The sequence below is a fragment of the Rattus norvegicus genome, chromosome 11 (assembly GCF_036323735.1).
Source record: "Rattus norvegicus strain BN/NHsdMcwi chromosome 11, GRCr8, whole genome shotgun sequence".
NCBI lineage: Eukaryota > Metazoa > Chordata > Mammalia > Rodentia > Muridae > Rattus > Rattus norvegicus.
In genome coordinates, this window is record NC_086029.1 from 97,488,044 (window position 1) to 97,514,119 (window position 26,076).

General features: G+C 41.3%; 1 protein-coding gene across 4 annotated transcripts in view; it reads right to left on the reverse strand.

The window, feature by feature from the left end:
* Positions 1–26,076, reverse strand: part of Mapk1 (mitogen activated protein kinase 1) — a 67,169-nt gene that overhangs the window by 26,019 nt on the left and 15,074 nt on the right. For all 4 annotated transcript variants that reach the window (NM_053842.2, XM_063270242.1, XM_006248658.5 and 1 more), the window contains 2 exons: positions 4,923–5,105; positions 3,100–3,289 (listed from right to left, as the gene is read on the reverse strand). In NM_053842.2, coding sequence (NP_446294.1) covers positions 3,100–3,289; positions 4,923–5,105 — 373 coding nt within the window. The remainder of the gene's footprint in view (positions 1–3,099; positions 3,290–4,922; positions 5,106–26,076) is intronic.

The window sequence follows — 26,076 nt, forward strand, 5'->3', positions numbered from 1 at the left end:
ATACAGGACACAGTTATGTGGGCTTCGATCCCTAGTCAGATATCCTAAGGACCTCAGTGATTGAGAAAGAGAGATAAAGATACTTCCCTTCCCCCACTGTACAAGTGTTTTCCTACAATTATCCTATCCTTATTCTATAGAGCTTCATATTAGAGGTAGCACCTTTGTTCTCAAAGAGCCTCATTTGCTTCAATTACAGCACCCAAGCAGCTGCATATTTATTTTGCAAAAGGATGTGACTGTGTTATCAGTCCATCCTCTTCTTAACTCTCTTGTAGGCCACTTCTCATGTAAGAGAGAGTAGTGAGGAAATCCTATTTTCCTCCACACTCAATTGCCTACTCCAGCTATTCCACTTAGTATAAAAAACCTTCACCATGAGCCTGGGCCTTGCCTTTTTTTTCCCCCCCTTTTCTTTTTTTCGGAGCTGGGGACCGAACCCAGGGCCTTGCGCTTGCTAGGCAAGTGCTCTACCCCAACCCCCTGCCTTTAAAAGATAGCTTGGGTGACACTGAGGTTAAAACTGATGGTCACTGGTCCCCTGGGTCATGGATGGAGAACAGTCACAGCTTCTCCTAGTCTAGCACTGGGGATTGACTGGGGGCCTCACACATGTTATGAAAGCACTGTACCAGTGAGTTAGATTTCTAGCCCAGCTATCACTTTTTTTTTCTTTTCTTTTTCTTCGGAGCTGGGGACCGAAGCCAGGGCCTTGCACTTCCTAGGCAAGTTCCTAGGCAAGTGCTCTACCGCTGAGCTAAATCCCCAACCCCTTAGCTATCACTTTTGAGGAAGAATACTATTAAGTTCTGATTCATCCCGAGGCTCTCAGTGTATATGCAGTTCTACTTGTTTCCATAAGAGTGTTTTCAACCAGTGGCTAGAGTAGAACATGCCTTTTCCCTTTCCCTCAGGAGATAGAGGCAGATTTCTGAGTTTGGAGCCAGCCTGGTCTACACAGTGAGTTTCAGGACAACACAGCACTACATAATGAGGCCCAGTCTTCAACTAGTCTTTTATACCAATGCATTTCTTAACAGAGTTAACAGTAAGATAAGGATTTCCAGTATGAGGTACAGTAGCAGCAGTTAAGACTCGAATGACAAAAGCAATGAATGATCCCCCCCCCCCCCCCCGGTGTCTGAGGGAAAGTACTCCTAGCCAGCACCATTTCTTACGGTAGATTATGTTATGGCCAATCTATTATAGTTCTGCATGATTTATTAAACTTCTTAACAGGTGTAACTCATTCATGTGTTTCTCTTCTGCAGAACTAACTCTTCATTCTATGATTTGCCTTTAACCAAAGCTAGTTTACCTAGTTTTTCTCCCCCCCACTTTTTTTCTTTTTCTTTTTAGTTTTTAGACAGTTTTTCTGTGTAAGCCCTGGCTACCCTAGAACTCTCTGTAGACCAGGCTGGCTTCAAAGTCAGGGATCTGCCTGCCTCTGACTCTCCAGTGCTGAGAAATAAAGGCATGTGCCACCTCTTCTAACCACAAAAATTTCTCAACACTGATATATTACCAAAGACTAACCAAATTCACAATGAAACAAAACAAACAGAACAAAAAGACCCAAACAAACCCATCACAAAGCCCCAGTAAAACTCCATAAAAGAAGCCAGATCACTAGTGCAGACCAACCAGCCTAAGATGTCTTATAGGGGTCAGCATTCCCATCTGACCACCCCTTGAACTATGGAAATATTCATAAAAAGGTGTGTTGCATTTTGTGTCCTTGTTTACAGGTTTAACTGCAATCACATAGGCTTACTGATAACTCTGTGGACTCTGCTTAGCAAACAATGAGCACACATATTAGGACCAACCTCACCTCCCATTTTTCTGGTCCACCAGAAATATGCCAACAGAAGCTGTGAACAGTGACTAAAAACTCCTTGTATGTTTTTGTGGACCTGAGAAATAAAGGGTCACCATGTAGTACCACAATGTGATTACACTCCTCTTTGGAATGAAATGCTCTCCATGTGAATAATATACTCCAGATATCTACCTTAAAAATATGAGTGAAACCAACTATGGTAGAGGACGCCAATAATAAAAAATCTGAAGAGGACGAGGTAGGAGAACGGAGAGTTTGGGATCAGCCTCAACAATACCTTGCTGGGAGTTGTACACCATCAACCGTACATATCTATTATTCTAACTAACTCTTGGGAAGTGGATGCATGTGTTTAAGGCCAGCCTGAGCTACAGTGAGACCTTGTCTCAAATTAACAACAAAAGGCACAATTTAGATAGACCAACAGAAGGCTGTCTAGACCTTATTTAAAGACAATCTCTTTAGCTTGTAAGCAATTGCCTAGCCCCTTGTTTCTGACTTATTTCTCTGGTCTTTCAGCCTATGACACTCTAATGTCCAAAGGGCCCTCTCTTATGAAACCCCGTTCATCCTTGGAACAATTAACAACATAAAAAGTTAACAAATTAGTACCGTCTCCCCTAACCCTATCAATTATAGACAACTTATTGTATAAATATACCACATTTTATCCATAATAGCTAGATATTTGACTTCCATTTTTCTGCGACAGTGAATTATACTATAATGAATACTTGTGTACAGTGTTTGTATGAGCACACATTTTCATTTTACTAAGGTACATATTAGGAAAAAGTCCTTGTCAGTGTTTGTGATCTTTCCTTTTTCTTGAGACAGGTTTCATTATGGAGTCCTTGCTGGCCTAGAACTCCTTATGCACATCAGGTTGTTTTTACACTCCCAAAGACCTGCTTGCCCTTGGTTCCCCATGCAGGTGTATACTATACCATATCTGACACTGACTAACCATTCCAGTGAGAAGCTGTCTGTCAATGTGAGTCTTGTTTTGTTTTCTTGATACAGAGAATGAAGAAACAAAAATAATACACATGACGCTATACACATAAAGTATATACACATAAGAGCTATTAATTTTGCTATAGTGGCTACTGTCTCTGAAGGAAGAAATGAGACTCATACTGTGTATCTGTATTTTTCTATGTTTGTATTTCTGATAGTTTTGAATATAGATAACAATACCTCAAAGTTGTCTTTAAAAAGTACATATCATCCTGACAGTAAATGACTTAGCTGACCTTGAGATCACAAGTGGTGTTCAGCAGGAGGTTGGAAGGCTTGAGGTCACGGTGCAGAACATTAGCTGAATGTATATACTTTAATCCTCTCAGGATCTGATAAAGAAAATAGCAGATATGATCATTGCTGAGGTGCTGTGTCTTCAAGAGCTTGTAAAGATCTGTCTCCATGAGGTCCTGTACTATATATCTGTTTGACAGGTTAAGGTAAAACTCTACAAGTTGGTCACACTTAGCAAAGCACTGAAGCAAATTCAACTTCTCTTGATCCTCTCCCCATACAGCTTCAGATACAGCTGGGCCATCAAAACAAAAGAGACTGAAGAGAACATGACATACTCTCATGGAAGAAAACAAAAACCAGTTGTGCCCTAGATGGCTTGTTGTGGGCCTGAAACAGAGTATCGGCCCATCTTGAAGTCTTAACTTCTCTGCTCTCCAAATCGTCTACTATCAACCAGTTTCCTCCAAAGCTTAAACAGACATCAACACCTATCTCTTTGGCTCAGGAACAATGTGTAATGGCGCTGTTTTCTCTGCTCCTTGTCACCAACCAACCAGAAGTACAGAAATAGCACTGCCCTCCCACTGAGTCCAATCTCTGCCTTTCTTCGTCATTACTACTACTGTTAAGTTCTGCACATATATTATAAGACCAAAGGAAGGCACGTAAAGAGGTTCTGCTCTTCTTTCCTGCATAGCCACCCACTGCCTAAGCACCTAAAATCTCAGCTAAGCCACATTATTTCTTATGAAAATTAAACCGTATTAACCCTTTGCTTTTAACATCACCATAATGATGTTTTCTTTTCTTTTCTTTTTTTTTTTTTTTGGGAGCTGGGGACTGAACCCAGGCATAATGATGTTTTATTGGGGGAATTTTTCCATTTATTTTTATGCATAAATACTATTCTATTTCTTACAAATTCAGGCTAAATGAGATCAGTTTCATAAGACTTAAGCAAACTTGTTATTTATAAAAGTGTTCTTCTATGACAAAAGGTAACAAGAGCAACAGGTGCAGCAGCAGGAAGCTTTCCTTACACTACTACACCGCTTATTAAGAGGCATGCTTAAAAAGACAAAAGGCTCCTAGAAACATGGAGCTGATATTCCTAGCACTGCAGACTAGGAGGTGGAACCTTATAGACCAGCTCAGCACTGATATCTAATGCTGGCTACAATCATAGGTGTCAGAGTTGATCTGGTCTTAAAGACCTTGAAGCCCAGTTTATTCTACTTTTGTTTTGTTTGAGACAGGATTTCTCAGCATAGCCCTGGCCTTCCTGGAACTCTTTGTAAACCAGGCTGGCCCCTCGAGCTTAGAGGTCCCCTTGCTACCACCTCCCAAGTGCTAGGATTAAAGGTGTGCAGCACTGTGCTCAGGCAAGTTATTTTAAAGATAAGGAAACTGAGGCTGAGAGGAGCACACTAGGACTGTCTGGAAGACACTGATCTGGCCAGGCGTCTATCTAGGGGTGCCTACTTCCTGTTGTGAAGGCTTGTTTGATTCCCCTTTCACTATCATAACAGGCATCATGGAACTGGAAATGACATGAAACAACTTTCCAAAACTAAGATTAAAGAAAACCATACAGAAACTGACAGAGAAAACACTGAACTAATAGAAAACACACTAAAACTAGTTACAAAGAAAAAGATAAAATAGAGAAAAAAAATGCTTTAAACACTAGGTACGTGCAAACGCCACTTAGCATACTTTTACATTTATGGGCAGAGTGGCGCACTTTTTCTTGACTTCGAGTTATTTACAAAGTGGTCAAGCAGCGGCGGCAGCGCTAACGTTAGTTAGAAAAGGATACACATCTTTCATCTGCTCAATGGTTGGTGCCCGGATGATGTCATTGATGCCGATGATGTTCTCATGTCTGAAGCGCAGTAGGATTTTTATCTCTCTCAGGGTTCTCTGACAGTAGGTCTGGTGCTCAAAAGGACTGATTTTCTTGATAGCAACTCGAACTTTGTTGAGATTATCATAAGCAGAACTAAAAAAAAAAAAAAAATCAAAAGCATGTGACACAGGTTTACAGGAAACAAAACAACACCCCACCCCCAAACAAACAAGCAAGAAAACCACATTTTCCTATTGTCTTAAATAGCAGATAACACTTTGATGAGAATATCACTTCTGCCTCCAAAACTATCTATAGTTGTTACTGAATTCTCTTGACACAACAGAAACATCAAATACCATCAAACACATCTTTATCCCCACCCTCCAAAAAAACCCAAAAACCACCACCAACAACAAAAAACCAGATCCAGAAAGCTTTACTGCCTACTGTTCTTGCAGAAGGCCCGAGTTCAGTTCAGAGCACCCCTCTTAGACTGGCCTTGAGGCCGGCTCTACAGGAGAGCTGTGTCTGGTACTATAAATCCTGTCAAAAAGTCCATGGCCAGGGAAATGATGTCTACTAACTCCCTATTCTAATTCTGCTAACTCAATATCTACTAATGCCTTGTTAAATGGACATGTTGTTAAACTGCCTTCTAAGTATATCGATACCCTTAATTCTCAATGCTTCCGTCAAGCTTGGAAGAGAAGCTTCTTTCTGTAGTGGGTAGCAGGCAATGAAAAGACTTGAAGTGGTCAAAGCTCTGAAAGTGACCGAGAATGCTCAGCCCTCATTTGGACATCCCAGAGGCTCAGAAAATATATCATCGAGGACAGCAGAAAGCATGTAAGAGCTGGAAGATGGGGAAGAATGTTGTGAAAGGTTGCATATGCTCAAGCTAATCAATACTTCAGAATGAATGAGAGAAGGGCTTGGGATGATCTGGTAACGGTTGAGAAGCATCTGGCAAATGATGGCTGCTGAGAGAAGTGATTTTTCCTTTGTGGGAATGGCCAATGATGGGTCGCCTAGCTCATGGTAGATGGCCCCCATATTCATGCCTATGTATGTACAATAACTGGACTCAGGTTATAGGAAAAACATGGAGGAGAGATGTTGGAGGCCCCTGGGGAAGTGGGAGGTGAGGTACAGTTTGGATATGACCTAGGTACATATATGCACAAAACTGTCAAAAGTACATAAAAGTGTGTGTGTATGTGTGTCTAGGGCCTTTTGGATACATGGTCTATTCCAGGACCGAGATGGGTTGGAACAGATTTAGAAGCACACTGATCAACAAATATGGGATTAAAAGCCCACACATTCCGATATTATTTAAGAATATGCTTTGTAAACACTTAGGGAAAAAAAGAGAATTAACATGAGTCAATTATGAAAAAGTCATGGTACACCAACTTCATTTCCTGTTTTGATAGGGTTACCACATCAACAAGAGAGTATTGGTCAGAGCTTCTGGAGAACTCGAGCTACTTGAAATGTACTTCCCATTTGAGACTCCATCATGTTAAGTGTGATGAAGAGGTAAAAGTTCCTACTTTTGAGAAGCTTTGAATTTAGTGAGGAAAGAACACACAAAGAGACACACACCCTACATATCCCAACCTAAACATAAAGGATTTGGGTAAATTAATTCCAAATAAGGACAACAGAGAAAGAATGAAAAGTTGGGTTCAGTGGTGCACATCTTTAATCCCAGCACCTAGGAGGCAGAGGCAGCCAGGACTCCATGGAGAAACCCAGCTCAAAAAAACCCCCCCAAAACAAAAGAGGCGAACTGAGTCTGCATAGAGAGTGCAAAGCCAGCTAGCTATATGAGACCCTGTCTAAAAGCAAGCAAGCAAGCAAGCAAGCAAGCAAGCAAGCAAGCAAGCAAGCAAGCAAGCAAAAGTGGGGTGGAGGAGTAGGGTGCTAGGCAGGCAGACTGGCCCTATAGAGACCACACCCTATAGGAATAGAACTTTTTCTCTTAAAATTTATTTTTTGTATATGAGTATACAGATGGTTGTGAGACACCATGTGATTGCTGGGAATTGAACTCAGGACCTTTGCAAGAGCAGTCAGAGCTCTTAACCACTGAGTCATCTCTCCAGCCCCAGGAACAGATGTTTTACACAAAAGCAGGGGTACAAGCAATTACATATGGAGAGAGAAAGGGACCAGAATGATTATAGGACCACTGACTTCACCCAAAACTGTCCTTTCCTGGAAGGATCCATGCTCACCCACAGTCCCCAATTCTGTCTCAGAAACCGCAGTCCCATGTGTAGCAGGCCACTCTACAATGAGCTCAAGTGAGGAGAACATTGTGGCTGAGCATACGAGTATGCTGTGGGCATTCTCTCCTAAAACTGCTGGTACAGGACGCTAACAAGGTTAAGAATTTTCTAGTTAAGCCTGACCTTTGAGATCATTAAGAAAATATAACTCATCATAGCAGGAAGAACATATATTCTGTTTAATATTTGTTTTTAAAGATTGATTTATGTATATGAGTACACTGTAGCTGTCTTCAGACACACCAGAAGAGGACATCAGATCCCATTACAGATGGTTGTGAGCCACCATGTGGTTTCTGAGATTTGAACTCAGGACCTCTGGAAGAGTGGTCAGTGCTCTTAACCGCTGAGCCATCTCTCCAGCCCCAGGAACAGATGTTTTACACAAAAGCAGGGGTACAAGCAATTACATATGGAGAGAGAAAGGGACCAGAATGATTATAGGACCACTGACTTCACCCAAAACTGTCCTTTCCTGGAAGGATCCATGCTCACCCACAGTCCCCAATTCTGTCTCAGAAACCGCAGTCCCATGTGTAGCAGGCCACTCTACAATGAGCTCAAGTGAGGAGAACATTGTGGCTGAGCATACGAGTATGCTGTGGGCATTCTCTCCTAAAACTGCTGGTACAGAACGCTAACAAGGTTAAGAATTTTCTAGTTAAGCCTGACCTTTGAGATCATTAAGAAAATATAACTCATCATAGCAGGAAGAACATATATTCTGTTTAATATTTGTTTTTAAAGATTTATTTATTTATTTTATATAAATACACTGTAGCTGTCTTCAGACACACCAGAAGAGGGCATCAGATCCCATTACAGATGGTTGTGAGCCACCATGTGGTTTCTGAGATTTGAACTCAGGACCTCTGGAAGAGCAGTCAGTGCTCTTAACCGCTGAGTCATTTCTCCAGCCCCCTGTTTAATATTTAACTTGATTTTTATAGCATGCGGGACTCCATAGTTTCACCCCAGGTCTTATAAATATCAGAGGCAGAAACGGGTGGGAGGTATATTCCTTTAGCATAGACCTAAGAATAATTTACATATGTGTATGCCTCTGTGTGTGTGTGTGTGTGTGTGTGTGTAGATGAACGAATGAATGCGATGAGGATGGAACCCTGTGTACTGTAGGCAAGCATTCTACATCAAGTTACATCCCTAGCCTACGTGACTTAGAGATCTAAGGATGCCTGTGGATCATGTGCTGGAGACCATAGTTCTCAGAAGTACAAGAGTCACAGAAGCTATAGCAGGTTTTACTGCAGAGGAGAAAAGCTGGGGAAAGAGATCTGGGGACATGATTCAGAATAAGTAATGATAAACCAGTTAACGGCAGTAAGAAACTAAAACAATAACAGACTAAAAACCCTCGCCAAATATTAAGCTATGTATTTACCCAAACCAACAGACTAAGAGGGGAAGTATCAGAAGTCAGAAACTTTAAACTGAGGTAGAGAAGGCTAAGAACTGGAAAGCACTCTCTCAGTCTATATATAGTGAAATGAGGTGCAGTGACCTTGGTCCTGCAAGAAAACAAAGGGAAGGCAGATATGAGTAGAAAGAAAAGTGCTTTTTAAAAAAAAAATGACAATAGCACAGGGGAAGGTGACTAGAAAATGCAGGCAGACTACTGTGAGGTATTATGAAGAGAGTAGGTGAATTAAGGTTGGAATTAAGTAGGGTGGAAAAGAAAGCTCCTGATGGACAATCAGGGGATGGCAGGGGAAAATCAGTGTCAAATAAGATACACTTTCGAAGACACAAGGGCGTGGAGTTCCTCAGTGAGTAGGACACAATCTGGCTTATACTCACATCCACCCATACAAGATGCCCAAAACAATGAGACCAGGTCAAGTCCTTTCCTATGGCTCAAAGATACTTCCTTTCCTACCTCGTTTTTCAAAACAGGGCTTCCCTACATAGCCTTGGCTGTCCTTGAACTTAACTTGTAGACCAGGGTTGACCTCACAGATCCACCTGCCTCTGCCTTTCCCCAGCTTTTCTCCTCTGCCTCCAGAGTACAGGGATTAAAGGCGTAGACCCCCCCACCCCCTAAAATCCCTGGCTTGCTCAATGTTATTTCAAATGTAATCCTGAAATTGTCCCAAAGTTTGAGAACAAAATGAAAAAAGTTATTTTACATAGGAGAGTTGCTAGCCTCTCCCAAATGGCTAGAAGGAAGCATGTACCTTCCAATATGAAGGAATAAGAAAGGGCTCGGCTTCTAACATTCTCGTGTAAGTTTTTTTTTTTTTTAATCAAGTCCAGGATCTCAAACAAAAATGAGCAAAACTGAAAATGGAATAAAAGCATGGTGCCCTCGGCATGAGAATTGAGCGTTTCCTCAGCCGGAAAACAAGTGTAAAGCAAAGCAGATACCGATGTGATTCATCCCCATCAGCCCAGACTCATCAACTGTAAAGCAGAGCACACACAGATGTGTTCACCCTCATCAGCCCAGCCTCGCTGCCTCTAACCTGTGTGCAGGCTGCAAGCTCTCAGCCACTCCTTGCTTAAAAATATTTACCTAGAAGAGACAATATACACAAGCTGGCGCTTAAAACTGACCAGCTCAATAGAAGGAAAAAAAAATAGCCATTACAATGTAGGTTATGTACAAACCAAAACTTAAAATAAGGATATAGGTTTTTGAGGACCTAAAATTTAAAAAGTTTGCATATTTCTACTTTTTAGCTATAATAAAGAAATAGGGACTAATTTACTCTTCTGGTTTAAACAATTTAAAGTTGGGAATGGTATGCTTTAATCAAAGAATTTGGGAAGCAGAGGCAGGTGTACTTCTGTGGGTTTGAGGCCAGCTTTGTCTATTTAGTGAGTTTCAGAATAGCCAGAGAAATCCTATCTCCCCCAATAAACAAACAAACAAGCCCTAGTCTATCTATGAACCATGAATCAGAACAGACTAGATATCAGAACAGACAAGGTTGTCTTAGATCTGGGGAACCTGTGGTTGCTCGAAGCTACAAGGAGTAAGACTCAACTCTTTCGTCAAGAGGGGTGTGAGTAGCTCTTTGTGGCCAGCCTGAAGAGACAGACTGAGAGATGTGGCCTGATTCTGGGGAGGAAGCAGAAGCTAGGAGCTGCAATCTAACAATATGTACACAAGGGAGCACTTCTGGGGGTAGTGGGCTGGGGTTGGTTGCAGCTGCAGAGGTGCCAGTGACCTACATCTCTAGTACCTTTACTTTGGTATAGGACTTCACTAAGTTGGCCCACATTATGTTATCATCCTGCATCAGCCAGCCTCTGATATCTACATTTATTGGGAACCACCAGGTGGTCCTGGCACTGATGAACAATTCTTAGTAATAGCTAGAATTTGCCAACTGCTTCTCAAATGCCAGGCACTGCTTGCTCTGTGTTAGTTTGTGTAGAAGGTGGTATTTCAATGATGAATTAAGGATTTTAACACAGAGCCAAAGAGAAAGGTATTTTAGAAGGAGCTGTGGGCACTCAAGACGGTTGACAGGGGCTGTGTAGCACAAGTTACAACATGTTCTGGGGAAGAGCAAAGGGTGACATCAGACTGACAGTGAGAGTGGCTCAGTCAGAAATACAGGATAGATCTGTCTAAAGGAAGCTAAGGCAGAACTAGGAACACCAAAGACAAGACCACTCCCACCATCCACAGTTTGAAATGATAGTACTTGTTAGACTTGCCACCTGTTCTTCATGATCAAGGCATTAATAAATAATTACACGCTGAAGTTATTTTCCTTTGAGCCAGGATCTCTGTACTGCTCATGCCTGCCTAAAACTTACTATGTAGCTTAGGCTGGCTTCAAACTTGTGGTCATCCTCCTGCTTCCACAATACTATGAACAACATTATGTCCAGATAAAATTAATTTCCTTTAATGGTAAATGGTATTCTGTTTAGTCTCAACATCACAAAAATAATATCCCAATGTATCCAATATCTTCTGTAATCTTAAATTCATTCAAAGGCATTAATCTGAAGGCTTATAAGTTTTTATCAATGGCTTAAAGAAGAGGTTCTTAACCTGTGGGTCACAACCCCTCTGGCAAAATCTCTTATCTCCAGAAATATGAGTCCTAACAGCAGCAAAATCAGTTATGGAGTATTAAATAATTTTAAGGTTGGGGTCACCACAACATGAGAAACTGTATTACAGGGCCACAGCATTGGAAAGGTTTAGAACCACTGCCTAAAGGATCCATGGTTGGGGGGCAGGAGGGGTGGCAGAGGGGAAGACCAAGAAAAAGAACTTGTTATAAGGTCAAAGTATGGGCCCAGTGGAAATGATAGACACATGGAGTCAGTACAAAAGTTAAATAGTTAAGAGACAGGAACATCAGTTTTAGGAATCACATTGCAGAAGTTCCTCAAATACTTTTTGCCTTATTCATTGGTCCATACCCAGGTTGGACTCGAACCTATTTCCTGTTTCAACGCCCTGATGAGTGGGAAGAAACACCATGCCTGGCTTGAAATTTTTATTAATCATCTACAAGTTTGTTAAGCAATGTGAATGGACGGGCTTCTAGTCTCATAACTACATAAGGGCGATGCAAAGACATACATATATTAACACATACCAACATACTAATATATGATATTATGAACAAATCATTATGGATATGGAGAAAACCAGAAATAAATAGTTACTAAAGTGAATAGAGAGCTTGGTTTATATTGGGAATTCATAGAAGGTTCTGTCTTCTTGGCACAGTGGGAGAGTCCTTTAAACAGAGACTTTAAGGACTAGCAGGATTTAACATTTCTTTTTTTTTTTTTCTTTTCTTTTCTTTTTTTTGGAGCTGGGGACAGAACCCAGGGCCTTGCGCTTACTAGGCAAGCGCTCTTCCACTGAGCCAAATCCCAACCCACTAGCAGGATTTAAAATGGTTTTATTTGGATAATGGCAAGAGAATGTTCTACTAGCAGGCTGAATAAAAGTCACCATTTAAGAGTACACTGACCTACACAAACTGCTACAAGCAACTGATGAAGCTGGGAGTAGGAGGGAAGAGCACACCTATTGGTGGGTCGTTAGCCCTGAAGACATACATTATATGTAGTAGCATATATATGGGCTAAACAGGTTGTATTTGAGGATATGTATGTATATATAAATACATACATACAATAATTGATGAAAAAGTCATGAATTTGAAGAACAGAGAGGAGGGATATATTAGAGGGCTTGGAGGAAAGGGAAGGGAGAAATGTTGCAATTAAAACACAATCTCAAAAAAGGCCAACAGCACACTGAGTACAGATACAGCTCAGTGATGCTAAAGAAACTTGGCCATTATGCCAAGAATTTAACATCTGTTAAACATGCTTCCATTTTAAGTGGAGAATAAAAGTATTATGTTTATATATTTAAAAATTAATTTATATTTTGTTATTTTATGTATATGAGAGTTTTACATGTGTATACCTGTGTGTATCAAATATCTGCCTGTCAAAGTCAGAAGAAGGGGTTGGATTCCTTGGGATTGGAGTTAACTGATAGTTGTGAACCACCAAGCAGGTGCTGGTAATCAAACCCAGATCTTCTGTAAGAGCAACAGGCATCCTTAACCACTATGCAAAGGCCAGGAGCCTGTTCTACAAATTGAGTCCCATGACAGTGGGAGATATGCAGACCCTGTCTCAAATCCAAACAAAGCAAATCAAAAACCCAAGCAGAACAAGGAATTGGGTGTGAGAGAAAGTTTAGAAGCTGAAACTCATATTGTTCTTCTAGAACACCCGAGTTTAGGTCCCAGCATCCATGTTGGGTGGCTTTACAACCCCACCTGTAACTCCAGTTCTGGAGAATCTGACTCCCTTTTCTCACCTCCATGGGCACTCCCCACAAAAATTTATTAACTTCAAAATAAGACAACAATCCAATTATTAAAACAGGCAATAGGATATTTCTACAACAAACACGAAAATGTGATTGATGAAACGTAAAAAGGCAAGTGTGCATAAGAACCACACACACATCTTTTAGAGCAGCAAAAACAAGACTAGTCCCAGCTAGTGGAATTACAAATGGCACAACTATGACAGAAAGCAGCTGGGGGAGGCTTCTGGAAACCCAAGCCAAACTAGCTGCAAGGGAACTGAGTCTGTATTTCCACACAGACCTGTGTGAAATGTTTATAGGAGCTTTATGTGTAAAAGCCCCAAAGTGGAAACAGTTCAAATGTCCACCAAAAGTTAACGATGTGGGAGCTGGAGAGATGGCTCAGAAATTAAGAGCAGCACCGCTCCTGCAGAGGACCTGGGTTCAGTTCCCAGCACCTGTGTCAGGTTGTGACTCTCTACCTGCGGCGGGTGTGTGTGTGTGTGTGTGTGTGTGTGTGTGTGTGTGTCTGACATCCCTAGCCTTGGAGTAACCACTGCCCCCAATATATAATTAACCCTCCCAAACTATACATCCATACATCCATCCATACATCCATACATACATGCATACAGCCTATTTGTCTTCTAAAGAAAGAGAAAGAAGTCATGGAATTGGACAGGAAGGGAGGGAGGTGGAGGGATCTGAGAGGTGATGAGGGAGGGAGAGGAAACCATGATCAGAGGATACTATATAAATAATGAGGAGGCACACACCTGTAATACCAGTATTTGAGAGGATCCCAGGTTCAAGGAAAGCCTGATGCAAAACTTTGCATCAAACAAAACAAAAGACCAAAAACAAAAACAAAGCCAACCAACCAACCAACCAAATAATCAAGTTGGGGGTGAGGAGTGGGAAGGACAGACAGGAGGATTCTGAGTTTGAGGTCAGCCTGGTCTACATAGTATGTTCCAGGAAAGCCAGGGCTACATAGAAAGATACTGTCTCAGAGACTAAATAAAATAAAACAAAACAGGGAAGCAAAAGTAACAGTCTGAGGAATACCCAGCCCATGTGATGGCATTCAACAACAAAAAAGTGAATTGAGATATGCAGTGTCAGGAATGAATCTGAAGAAAACCAGACAATAAACAGAACTTATTTTCTACTCCATATGATGTGGAATAATATATATGAAATTCTAGGAAAGCTATACGTAACTTCTCTTGACAAAAAGTTGATCTGCGCTTGCTTGAGGCATAGATTCACTATAAAGGAATGAGAGAGTTTTTTGTGGTGATTTAAATTTCTGTGACTTCATTGTGCTAGTGGTGACAGTTACACAGGTACATATAGGTGTCAAGATTTAATTATATAAAGAAGCATTAAAGTGGGGCATGGTAGCTCACAACTTTGATCCTGATGTATGGGAGCAGAGGCGGGCAAGCTCTGTGAGCTTGAGGCTAGTCTGGTCTACACAGTGAGTTCCAGGACAGCCAAGGCTACATAGACCCTGCCTTACAAAGTAAAGTAAACCAACCAACCAACCAACCAACCAACCAACCAACAAAACAAACAACAAAAACCCCAATGTCAAGATGTTTTACCTTTTTTCTTTTTCTTAGTGCTGAGAATTGAATTCAGGATGTCACATGCTCTTAAGCACAGACATACCCTAAGCCACTTTTCCCATTCCATACCCTGTCCCCAAAGATGCTACTTACTACATAAAAATTATACTTCAAAGGGGATGTTTAAAAGACGGAGGAAACTAGAGAACAATATAGCTCAGTTGGCAAAATGTGTGTTGTAGGAGCATGGGAATCGGCATTCAGATCCCATGAAATGGATCTAGTAGACTCCAGAAAATGGCAGGACAGGCAGTCTATCCTAACAGGTAAGCCCTAGGTTTCAGGAAGAAAACCTGTTTCAAAAAAAAAAAAAAAAAGAATCTGGAGAGACGGCTCAACAGTTGGGAAAGCTTGCTGTTCTTTCGCAGAACCTGAGCATCCACATCAGGTGCTTACAGGGGACCAAAGGCCCACCTTTGACTTCCATGTGCTCCATACATACACCTATGGCGCTAACTCATACAGACACATACAATGGATGGATTGATAGAAGGGTGGATAGAGCCGGGCAAATTTCTGAGTTTGAGGTTAATGTGATCTACACAGAGAAACCTTGTCTAAGAAAAACAAAAACACCTCCCAACACTCGCCAAAAGCACATCTTTTAAAGACCACAAGTTAGTGGGGCTTCTGAGGAACAGTACCCATATTTGCACACACATGCATCCGTTAAGAACAAGTGCCTTTTTACACTGAGCTGTGATAAAATTAAGGGGCTGGTTTTCTCATAGTCTGTGGCTAATACTAAAGGCAATTCCAAGGGAAATGTTCCAAACAAATTTCAAATAATGACAATATCTTCAGAACAAATGCCCACCCCTCCACAATCCTCCTGTTTTGGTATGGAATTTCTGATTACATTTAGCTTTCCATCTTATCCTCCCCAGCTACTTGTCGTCCTGCAACCATATCTTACAACAGAGGCTCAAAATATTTGTCTAAATAAAGCAGTTATGTAAAAGTGCCACATACTGTACACAACACTAAGCAACTAAACTGCTACCTATCAACTGTGAATGGGTTATTTTTAGAGGAAGCCATTAAGCTGTTCTCTAAGCCTTCCATTTTGGTGAACTTTAATTATCTGAACACCAAACTACAGTACTTCATCGCACAGATAAAAATTAACTTGTCTTGAGATACTAAACAAGTTAGACTGATCCAAATTAATGTTCCAAAAATAAGCAGGTAGACAATAATGACTACTTTAAAAAAGTGTTCCTTACTTTAACTTGGTTCTCTCATAGTTCAGGAAGGCACTGCAATTGGGGTTTTGCCCTTTTCTTTTCCTTTCTTTTTAAATCAAGTTCAAACCATTGAATAAGAAAATAAAAGAGTCAAGGCTGGCCTGAAGTGACCCTGGCTCGGCCGACCGGTGCGGATGTCCTAGTACCTCACAGGCACTGCTGCAGTTTACTGATGCCACCTGTGGCTTCTCTAGAGGAAGGTGCTATGGAGAGCCCAGAGCACACACAAATGCTGGTAAGTACAGATGGATGCATTCATTTTTCAATGTCTTCTTGTTTTAAAGATATTTTTTAAAAGATTTATGCACCAGGCACAATGATGCCCACTTTTAATCCCTACACTCTGAAGGCAGAGGCAAGTGTGTGTTTGAGACTAGCCTGGTCTATTTTGAGTTTCAGGGAGGCCAGGACAGCAATGTAAGTCTGTCAAAAGATAGAAACATCACCAGGCCTTTGAAGAATTTACTTACTACTTTTATGTGTAGTATGTACTTTCATGTGCACAACAAGCATGCAGGAATTCATGGAGGTCAGAGGCAGAAACTAGATCCCTTAGGACTAGAGTCACTGGGTCCTCTGTGAGACAGCCAGTGCTCTCCACACTGAGCCCCACCCCAATTACTATTACATTTTCCAATGTGGTATTCTAAAAAGGAACTAGTCTGTGAAAAGAGCATTCAACTCAAGAGATCTGAGTTTTAGTCCATGCCTTACAATGTGTTATGATATTGCTAAGTTACAAAGTAAGAAAATCTCTGCCCACGTCAGTAGCACATAAAGCTGGAACAATACAGAGAAGATCAGCATGGTACTGATGACAAATTCATCAGTACTCCACTTTTTAAAAAAGAAAAAAAGAAAAAAAAAAAAAAAGAGTTGGTCGTCAACCTGACTACATCTGGAATTAACTAAAGCCCAAGTGGCTGGGTACACCTGTGAGGGATTTTTCTTGATGGAAACATTTGAGGTGGAAGAGTCACCTTTAATCTGGGCCACACCTGTTAGCAGTCCATTAAGAACATAGAAGATGTGTTTGTTCTTTTTGCCTGCTTGCCCTTATCCTTCATTGGCATTAGAACCTTCCTCCTTGGGGTTCCTGTGTATATGATGGAACCATCTCAGACACCCAGCCTCATGGACAGAACAACTTCTGGATTCTTAGGCTTTTCATTGGGAGACAGGCTTTGTTGGACTATAACCTGTACACATTGTAATAAACTAATAACCCCCACATGTAACAGGTAGGTTATCATTCTATCAGTTGTTTCTCTGGAGAACCCTAACTAATACGATATCTAAGTGTTCACTGGACAGAGGGCATGCCCTGTATGGCATACCCTGCAGCTGGGAGATGAATGAGGAAGACAGGTGTGTGGTGTATGTTCCTAATTTCAGCATTTGGGGGGTAGAGATAGGAGGATTACCCAGCAGTCTGAGGCCAGCTTGGGCTCCACAGTGATACCCTTGTCTCAAAAAACAAACAACAACAAAAAATAACCCACCAAACCCAACCTCAAAGAATGATTAAGAGCTCTAATAACTAATATGGAATGCATCCTAAGACTATTAAACGGAGTGAAGTTTAACTGGTGAAGATGGTGCACATCTTTAATCCCAGTAGAGGCAGAGGCTTGAGGATCAAGGCCAGCTTGCTGTACACTGTGAATTTCTAGATGGTCAGCACTACATAGAGAAACCCCGTCTTGAACCTCCAAAATAAAATAGCTTTATTTATAATAATTTTAGGGTGTTCCACCCCCTCTTCTGGCCTCTGTGGGCATCAGCCATGCAGCACACTACACAGATACGAATGCAGACAAAATATCCTCCCCCACTAAAAGACGCAATAATTGAAGAGTACTATGAAACTAGGCATTTATATATCCAGACATGCCTATATGGATGGGCATGCAAGTGGAAGGCGGTTACGAAAGGAGAGGAAGACGACAAAATGGGAGATGAAGAGGTGTGTAATCACGAAACAGAAGTGGGGTAGTATTTGGAGAGGCTGACAGAGGGGAGAGGGAGGATGGGGGAAGGCAATGGTTGAGAATTAAAGGGGAAGTGTCAAATCTGTGGCACATTATAATATGGATGAAATTTGAGACCATTATGCTAAGCTAAAAGGCCAGTTCATAAAGACAAATACTGTGTAAGTCCACCCATCAAAGGTATTTTAAGACAATTTCATAAATAATAGAACTAACTGTTATCTAAGAACCCCATATGGAATATATATAACTAAGCTAATTGTAACACAAATGAATTATAGACCTACAGTAGGAGCAATAGGGGAAATTCTCTGAACCAATACTTTAGCTGGATACTTTAAAGCTAAAGGGACAAGGAACTGAATGAACTAGACACAGATCCTGAAACTTGTATTTGAATAGTAGGGACAAACAAGTAAGGAAAACAGGAAATAATGAGAGCCACAGTGGTGAGAGAGTCACAAATAGGGGAGAAAGCTAGACTTGGGGTATCAGTGAGAAGTTATAATTCCTGCTTTTGAGGTAGGGGCTCACTACTATAGCCCTGGCTGGCCTCAAATTCACAGAAATCTGCTTATCTCTGCCTTTTGACTGCTAAGATTAAATTTGTGAGTGACACCCAGCCAAGGAGTCAGTTAACATAAACAGAAGTATGAACATATGCAGTATGTAGGTTAGTAGGCATAAATTTTCCTATGTCTGTCTTCTGAGAAGATCTATAAGCAACAGCACCCCAGGAGCAACAAACACAACTCAAAAAAAGGTGGGGCTTGTGGAAAGAACCTAGGCTGCCCTAATAGAGCAAATGCTGAAGTTTAAGAATTTATACAAGGGAGACAGAGGTAGAGTTTGAGGCCAGCCTGGTCAACAGAGCTAATTCTAGGACAGCCAGGGCTATACAGAGAAACGCTAACTCAAAAAAAAAATTTTTTTTGAACAAAGAAGTTATAGAACTGGATTACAGTTTGTAAAACAGATACATTGCCGAATAAATGGAAGAGATAGGCCTTTCTTACAAAAGCAGTCCCATTAGCAAAGAAGAAAAACTGATATGCCTTTAATTGCAGGTATGGGGCAGCTGACTCTGTAAGAGGGAAAAGCCCTAGGTAAAAACTTCAAGTTGTTCTCATATGCTGCAATGAGAACAGAGGCAGGGGTTAAAAGGAAGATTGAGAATTAAAAACAGCACTGAAGCACTGAGGAAGAAAGAGAAGTGTGTGTAGTTGGCTCTGAGACATCCAAGCTACACAGCTAGAAGGAACAGAGCTCTGGGCAGTAACCACAGGCCAGCTGCTCTCCTTCCCCTGAAAGCCCCTAAGGAACACACGTAAAGCACAACTGCCTCATGTATTCTCATCTCACAGCAGCTAATAGTACATACAAACCAAACTAACAGTGTAGTAGTTTGAATGTAATTGGCTCCCATAGGGACCATTGGAGTGGCACTATTAGGAGCTGTGGCCTTGTAGAAAGAAGGGTGTCATTGTGGGGCAAGGGCCATGAGGTCTCATTATATGCTCAAGCCACACCCAGTAATACAGTATCTTCTGCTGCCTTAAGATCAAGATACAGTACTCTCAGCTTTCTCCAGCACCATGTCTGCCTGGACTCTGCTATGCTTCCTACCACGATGATAATGGACTAAATCTCAGAAACTGTCCCAAGTAAATGTTAGCCTTTATAAGTGCTCCCTTAGTCACAGAGTCTCTGCACAACAATAAAACCCTAACTCAGAAATAGTAACAGACCAAACTGGTTGGCTTTAACAAGCCTCCACCCAAACCATCCTGTAGATGAGGCATAAACTAACAAAGACTATAGTTACATTTTAGTGGCTGTGAGAGTTAGTTCTCTGCCGTAGTACGGTTATAAGCTGATTATATCAATGTGAGAACATAGGCTAACTAACCTTCAGCAAGGCAAGTGCAGGGCTGCCTAGTGTCATTCAGTTCAAGTCAACAATGAACAAAGCAGGAGTTAGAGATGAACAAGGGGCTTCAATTACTCCTGACTAGATGGGTAGCTCAAGATCAGAGCATGATCATTTCCCTGGTTAGGTCAAGGAGATAAGCATAGAACTTGATGGCCCTCTGTCAGTACAGGTTACCTTGGTCTTTCTGCCTCTGCCTACACAGCCCCGGATGGGGAAAGCTTGGTGCTTTTTCCTCTCCTTGAAGCCCTCCCTGAGCAGTTCTCTCATGTTTCTTCATTTGTTGACATTTCTCATTTGGTCTCCATCTCTCACTCTTCTGTAATATTTCTTTCCCCCCATTTTTTCCCTTTTTCTTTTTGGTCTGTCATGAATCAGAATCTCACTATGTAATCTTAGCTGACTGGCCTAGAGTACACTATGTAGACCAGACCAGCCTTTAACTCACAGAGATCTGCCTGCTTCTGCCTCCCAGTCAAAGGCTGTGCAATCATACCCAACTATAATAATTCTAAATGAAGCCTGCTTCCAATTTGTATCTTCTCATAACAACTAAAGATTAACACTCAATTTCTAATAGATAAATGTCTAAATATTTGAATATGTTTCAAATACTAGATAAAAATGGAAAACTTAGTAACAGATTTAACTTTACAAATAGGGCAATCCATTGGGTTCTACCTGCTACTACCCTATTCTTAAAAGAAGGGAGGGGGAGAGGAGGACGAGGAGGAGTAGGTGGTGGCGGCTGGCAGGCTGGCTCTTATTATATATAGCCTCTGCTGGCCTTAACTGTCTACACAGCCAAGGATGACCTTGACGTTCTAATCCTGTCTTGACACACAGTGCTTTGTACATGTAAAGCAGGCACTCTACCAATCCAGCTCTGCCCCCAGACATCGGTTTTATTAAAATAAAAGAAAAACACATGGGGCAAAAAGCCTCAGATTCTGTTAAAAAGCTTACTCACACCATAAATGCAACATTGTTTATGGAGAACAATCTGGTCACAAACTACAAATGTTTGTTTGGGGGGGGGGCGCCCCTCTACTCATTTCAATGTCAAGGAAAGCTGTTGTACTTAAAAACCTGGTTTATTAGAAGTATCAAAACGGCAGGGGTGCATAGTAGCCACCAACCCAGACTGTTCAAGCATGGTCTCACTGTTGTCTCCTTGGCTGGCTCATCATAGGTACTGGGAGGCGGAGGCAGGCAAATTGGATCTCTGAGTCTGAGGCTAGTGTGGTCTATCAACTGAGGTTGGAAAACCAAAGCAAACAAAACATGGCAAGATAATCGAAAGTCAAACAAAGGACGGACAGTTAATTTGTTTCAAATAAAATCAATCGTTAGGTTGTTAGTATATGTTGTAGATGAGTCACTCATAGCTATGTCAAAGTATACAAACATATAGCATAAGCAGTACACTGTTAGAACAACAAGGAGCTAGTTAAGATGACTCAGTGAACAAAGGTGCTTGCTGCCCAAAGCAAACCTGAAAACCTGAGTTCAATCCAAGGAACCTACATGGTAGAAGAGAAAAAAGTCCTTAAGTCTGTCTTGATTTCCATATGCACCTCCCACCCTACACAGTAAGTGGCTGTTGTGGTCTGAACGACAATGGCTCCCATAGGCCCAGAGGAGTAGCACTACTAGGAGGTATTGCCCTGTTTGAAGAAGTGTATCACTGTGGGGTGGGCTTTGAGGTCTCAGTTCAAGCTAGGTCCAGTGTGGCATCCCTTCCCCTGCCTGTGGACCAAAATGTAGAACTCTCAGCCCCTTCTCCAGCACTATGTCTGCTTGCATGCTGCCATGCTTCCTTCCATGACAAAAAAAATGGACTAACCCTCTAACCTGTAAGCCAGCCCCATTGAAATGCTTTCCTTTATACGAATTGTCTTGGTAATGGTGTTTTCTTCACAGAAATAAACCGTATGACAGTGAGTAAATAAATTCAATAGCAACTAAAACACTGGCTTAACCATAATAAGAGAGCAATTTCTGCAGAGCAATAGAAACTTTAGCCTGAGTAAGGATAGGTAAAACAGTAGGAACCTAAAGGAGAGACAACAATGGTTGAAGTGAACTGCCTTTACCTTTAGGCAAAGAGTTAGCAACACAACAAAATTCAAGGTAATACAAAAGTACTCAACTAAGAATGAAGCTGGGTATGGTGGCTCATACCTTTAATCCCATCATTCTGGGAGGTAGAAACAAGTGTTCTCTATGAGTTCAAGGCCAGCTAAGGAACAATAGTGAGACCAAGCACAAACAAACAATGAAACAGACTTAAGTCTGGTTTGGTGGCTGCTTTGTAGCAGTTTCCTCTGAGATTGTAATGTTGCATGCTGTCCAGAAGCTCCTTAAACAGGAAGTAAACAGCTCAAGGGAACTTTAGCAAGTGCTTGAAACTGACCAGATTCACTAGGCTCCTGCTCCTGTTGCATAGAATAAGCCATAAAAGGTGAGAGTCCCACGAGGGTAAGGGAATGAATGTGGAAGGCAAAGAAGACCCTGAGACCAGGTCACCTGCCTGGAAGAAGCAGAAACCAGCCAAGCACCTGGAAGAGGTTCAGACCAACTGAGGCACCTGGAAAGGAGACTTTAACTTACTGAGCTGCCTGCACACTGTGACTTCCAGCTTTGTCAACTGTCATCTGTACTGGGGTGGACATGATGATGCAGCTGTCTTTGAGTCATTTCTGCTCCTGTAAGTAACCCCAATAAAACTCACGGGTTCACCAAGTGGGATGAATAGATGTGAAATTTTCATCTCCCCAGAAGTTCTTCTGTCAAACAACAGTGGCTCAAGTCTGTGCTGGTATTCTAGGCAGTGGAAGTAGTTCAGATTCATCCACAACCTCAAAGTAAATTGCAACTCAGGCTACCCTTCCAATCAACCAAAACTACCCATAAAGGGTCAAAGACTTTGAAAAGACCAGAGGCACCTCAGGAAAAGATGTGGAGACAAGATTCTATTTAAAAAAGGGGGAGGGGGCGCATCATGCTTTTATCATGAAATGTTGTAGGGGGAAAAAAAAGAATTTGCCTCAGATAGAGGAAAAGGGATTCCAGAAACAAATACCCACTCAAAAAGACTAAATGGAGAGAAAGACTGTGCATATTAGAAAGCATACACACTTCACCTGAGAAGGGACATGGTACAAGAAGCTAGCTAGCTCAGGTGGAACAAACAGTACAGATCATTCCTGAGAGACCCTGTCTAAGAAGTGCACAATGACCAAAGGTAGGATGTGGGGCAGTTCAAGACTAGACAAGACTCCCAGCACCCACATGGTGCTATGAACAGCTCCACTCTCAGAGGATTTGACACCCTCTTCTCACCTCCATGGATACTGCATGCAACTACACAGTACACAGACATACATGCAGGTAAAACACTCACTCATATGTAAAAGGCAAATGAAAAAAAAAACCTAACGAACCATTCACACGGTAATTTTCACACTCGTGTACATTATCAATGTTAATTAAGCAAATTCCCTGCCCGTACCCGCTGCCTTCTGCTGCTTCTACTTTCATGTCATATACACACAAGTTTATGGCAACAAACAAATCTAAGAACCATAAATGATTAAAAACAATGAACCAAACCCAAACCCAACCAAACCAATCCAATCTGTCTGGGTACGTACGGCTTAATTTGCTTAATGACTATCTTCAGTTGCATTTAAAGGGAATTCTGACACAGGCTACAGCATGGATAAATCTTGAGGACATTAAGACAATGAAAAATGAAATAAGCCAGTCACAAAAAGTCAAATTCATATAAAGCAGAATGGTAACTTCAGGGGACTAAGAGAAAGGAATGGAGAGTAGCTGTTTAATGGGTATTAACTTTGAGAAAGATGAGAATTCTGGAGATTGATTATACAATGTAAGTATATTCAAATTATTGAACAATGCACTTTATAAAATCATTAAAATGCTCAGGCATCATACTTTAAGAATATATTTATTATTTCACGTGTATAGGTAGGTGTTTGGCCTACATATGCATCTGTACACCATGTGCCAGAGGAGAGCATCAGGTCCTCTAGAAATGGGAATTATAGATGGTTCTGAGCTGCCATGTGAGAACTGAATCCAGGTCGTCTAGAAGAGCAGTCAGTGTTATTTATTTAACCTCTGAGCCATCTCTCTAGCCCTGCCAGACATAATATTGTCAACTGTAATCCCAACACTTGAGAGGCTGAAGGACAGTTTTGAGTTTAAGACCAACTATGGCTGCAAAGTCAGACCCTCTTTCAAAAGAGTAGAAACAAGACAGTGACTCTTAAGTGTCTTTTTACAACAGTTTCTAATAATTCTTGTAATCTCATCATTGGGAGGAGATCACAACAAGGTCCAGGTCATTTTGGGTTGGGCTACTGTGTAAGATCCTGTCTCAAAAAGTCTCTAAGTCACCCAGAGTTTAAGAACAGAGCTGAGATTTTAAAAGTAGTGTTAGAAAACAATAAGTAAGATGTACTTCCTGCTTGAAGAAGGTTGCAAGGAAGTGAACAAAAAGATCAGGACACATCAAGGTACTGTCACCTATTCAGAGAAACCCTGTCTTGAAAAATCACACACACATACACCCCACGAAATATTTCCATATTGCAACATGCTATTTGAAGTAACATAAATCTGTGTTCCTGGGCATTTTTATTTAACCCAAGAATAAACTGCTATTTCCTATGAGGTGAGAGCTGTGTTCTGTGTCCACAGCAGTAATGTATCTGCTCCTCCAGAACCTGATGGGGAAAGAGCTCCTCTGTTCTCCCGACCAATAATCTTGTAACATAGAGATGTGCACCAAACTGTGGAGGTTCAATGGAAACCAGAGGTCTGGCTCCCAGTCCCATAAATATCCTTTCTTCTAAAACTGTCAATGTACCCAATGAAAAATTTAGAGATCTCACCATTTACCATTTGGTACAAATAGCTTTTATAGATGTTTTATCTCTCAGTGATCAACTGCTTAAATGACAGCTACTTCACTTTAGTCTTAATTATAGCTCAAATGCTGTTATGTTTTTTAATCACAATGACAAATACCCAAAAGAGACAGCAGAGAGATTTACATTATCTATTCCAATCTAGAGCAGTTTTGCTCTATGACCCTGTGACTGATAAGAGGCAGGACAGCATGGTGGGTGGAGCAAGCAATCATGGGGGTGTGGGTGCAGTGTAACCCTTTTGCAGATTCCTTTTCCCCCCTTTACTATATCCATGACCCCAGCCCATTGCATGGTAGTGCACCTAATTGGAACATAAAATCAACACAAAAGCACCTAGGTCTTCATTCATTTTCTAGGTGCTTCTCAATTCAGTCAGGGTGATTACAATGAGAATTATCAAAAAAGCAAGCAAAAACAATAAAGAAATGAACCATCACAAATGCTGATTCTGAAGCCTGTATACAATGCTGATAGATACTTCCCCTGTTTCCACTTCAATTTCTCCAACTGTCTAACAGAGCAACATTCATCTTCCCTAGGAGGGGTTTGAGGCATCAGCAGTGAAGGAGACCAAGCCTGGCACTCTCCATAGAAACTCTCACATCCTTTACCTGTTTAATGTCCACCTGGCAAAGGGGAAAATTCATATTCATATTCTCTCTCTTTCACTCACTCATACTTTTTTAAAGCAAGAGTGATCTTGGTAGGTCAGACAGCTCAGTGAGTAAAAACACTTGATGCACAAAAGCCTAGCAACCTGAGCTTGCTCCCTGACCTCTGGATATAAAGCACTGATGTCCAAGGATTATTCTCTAACCCCTAAACACAGAGAGCTAATTTAAAAAGAGAGAAAGAGATGATTTCTTTTTCTCTCACAGTGCTAAGGTGACAAAAGTAGTCATTGCAGAGCATCTGAGTGTAAGAACTTTAATACCTCTGACTCAGGTAGTTCTACTCTTAGGTGTGATGCCAAAAATCAAAAGTAGACACAGCCACTTAAAAACTACAACCAAGTTTCAAATCAGTTCAAGCTCCGACTGGAAAAAGGTGATGTATCACTTTATCTGCCTGTCAGAAGCTTAAGTAAACCTCTGGAGGAAGAGAATGTCGTCCAAAGCCTCTACAAATTTCATACACAGTTTCTAGCATTTGCTTAATTATCAACCAACCAAAGAGACAGAAACTAAGAAAGCAAGGAAGAAGTAGAAACTGATCTATAGATTATAGA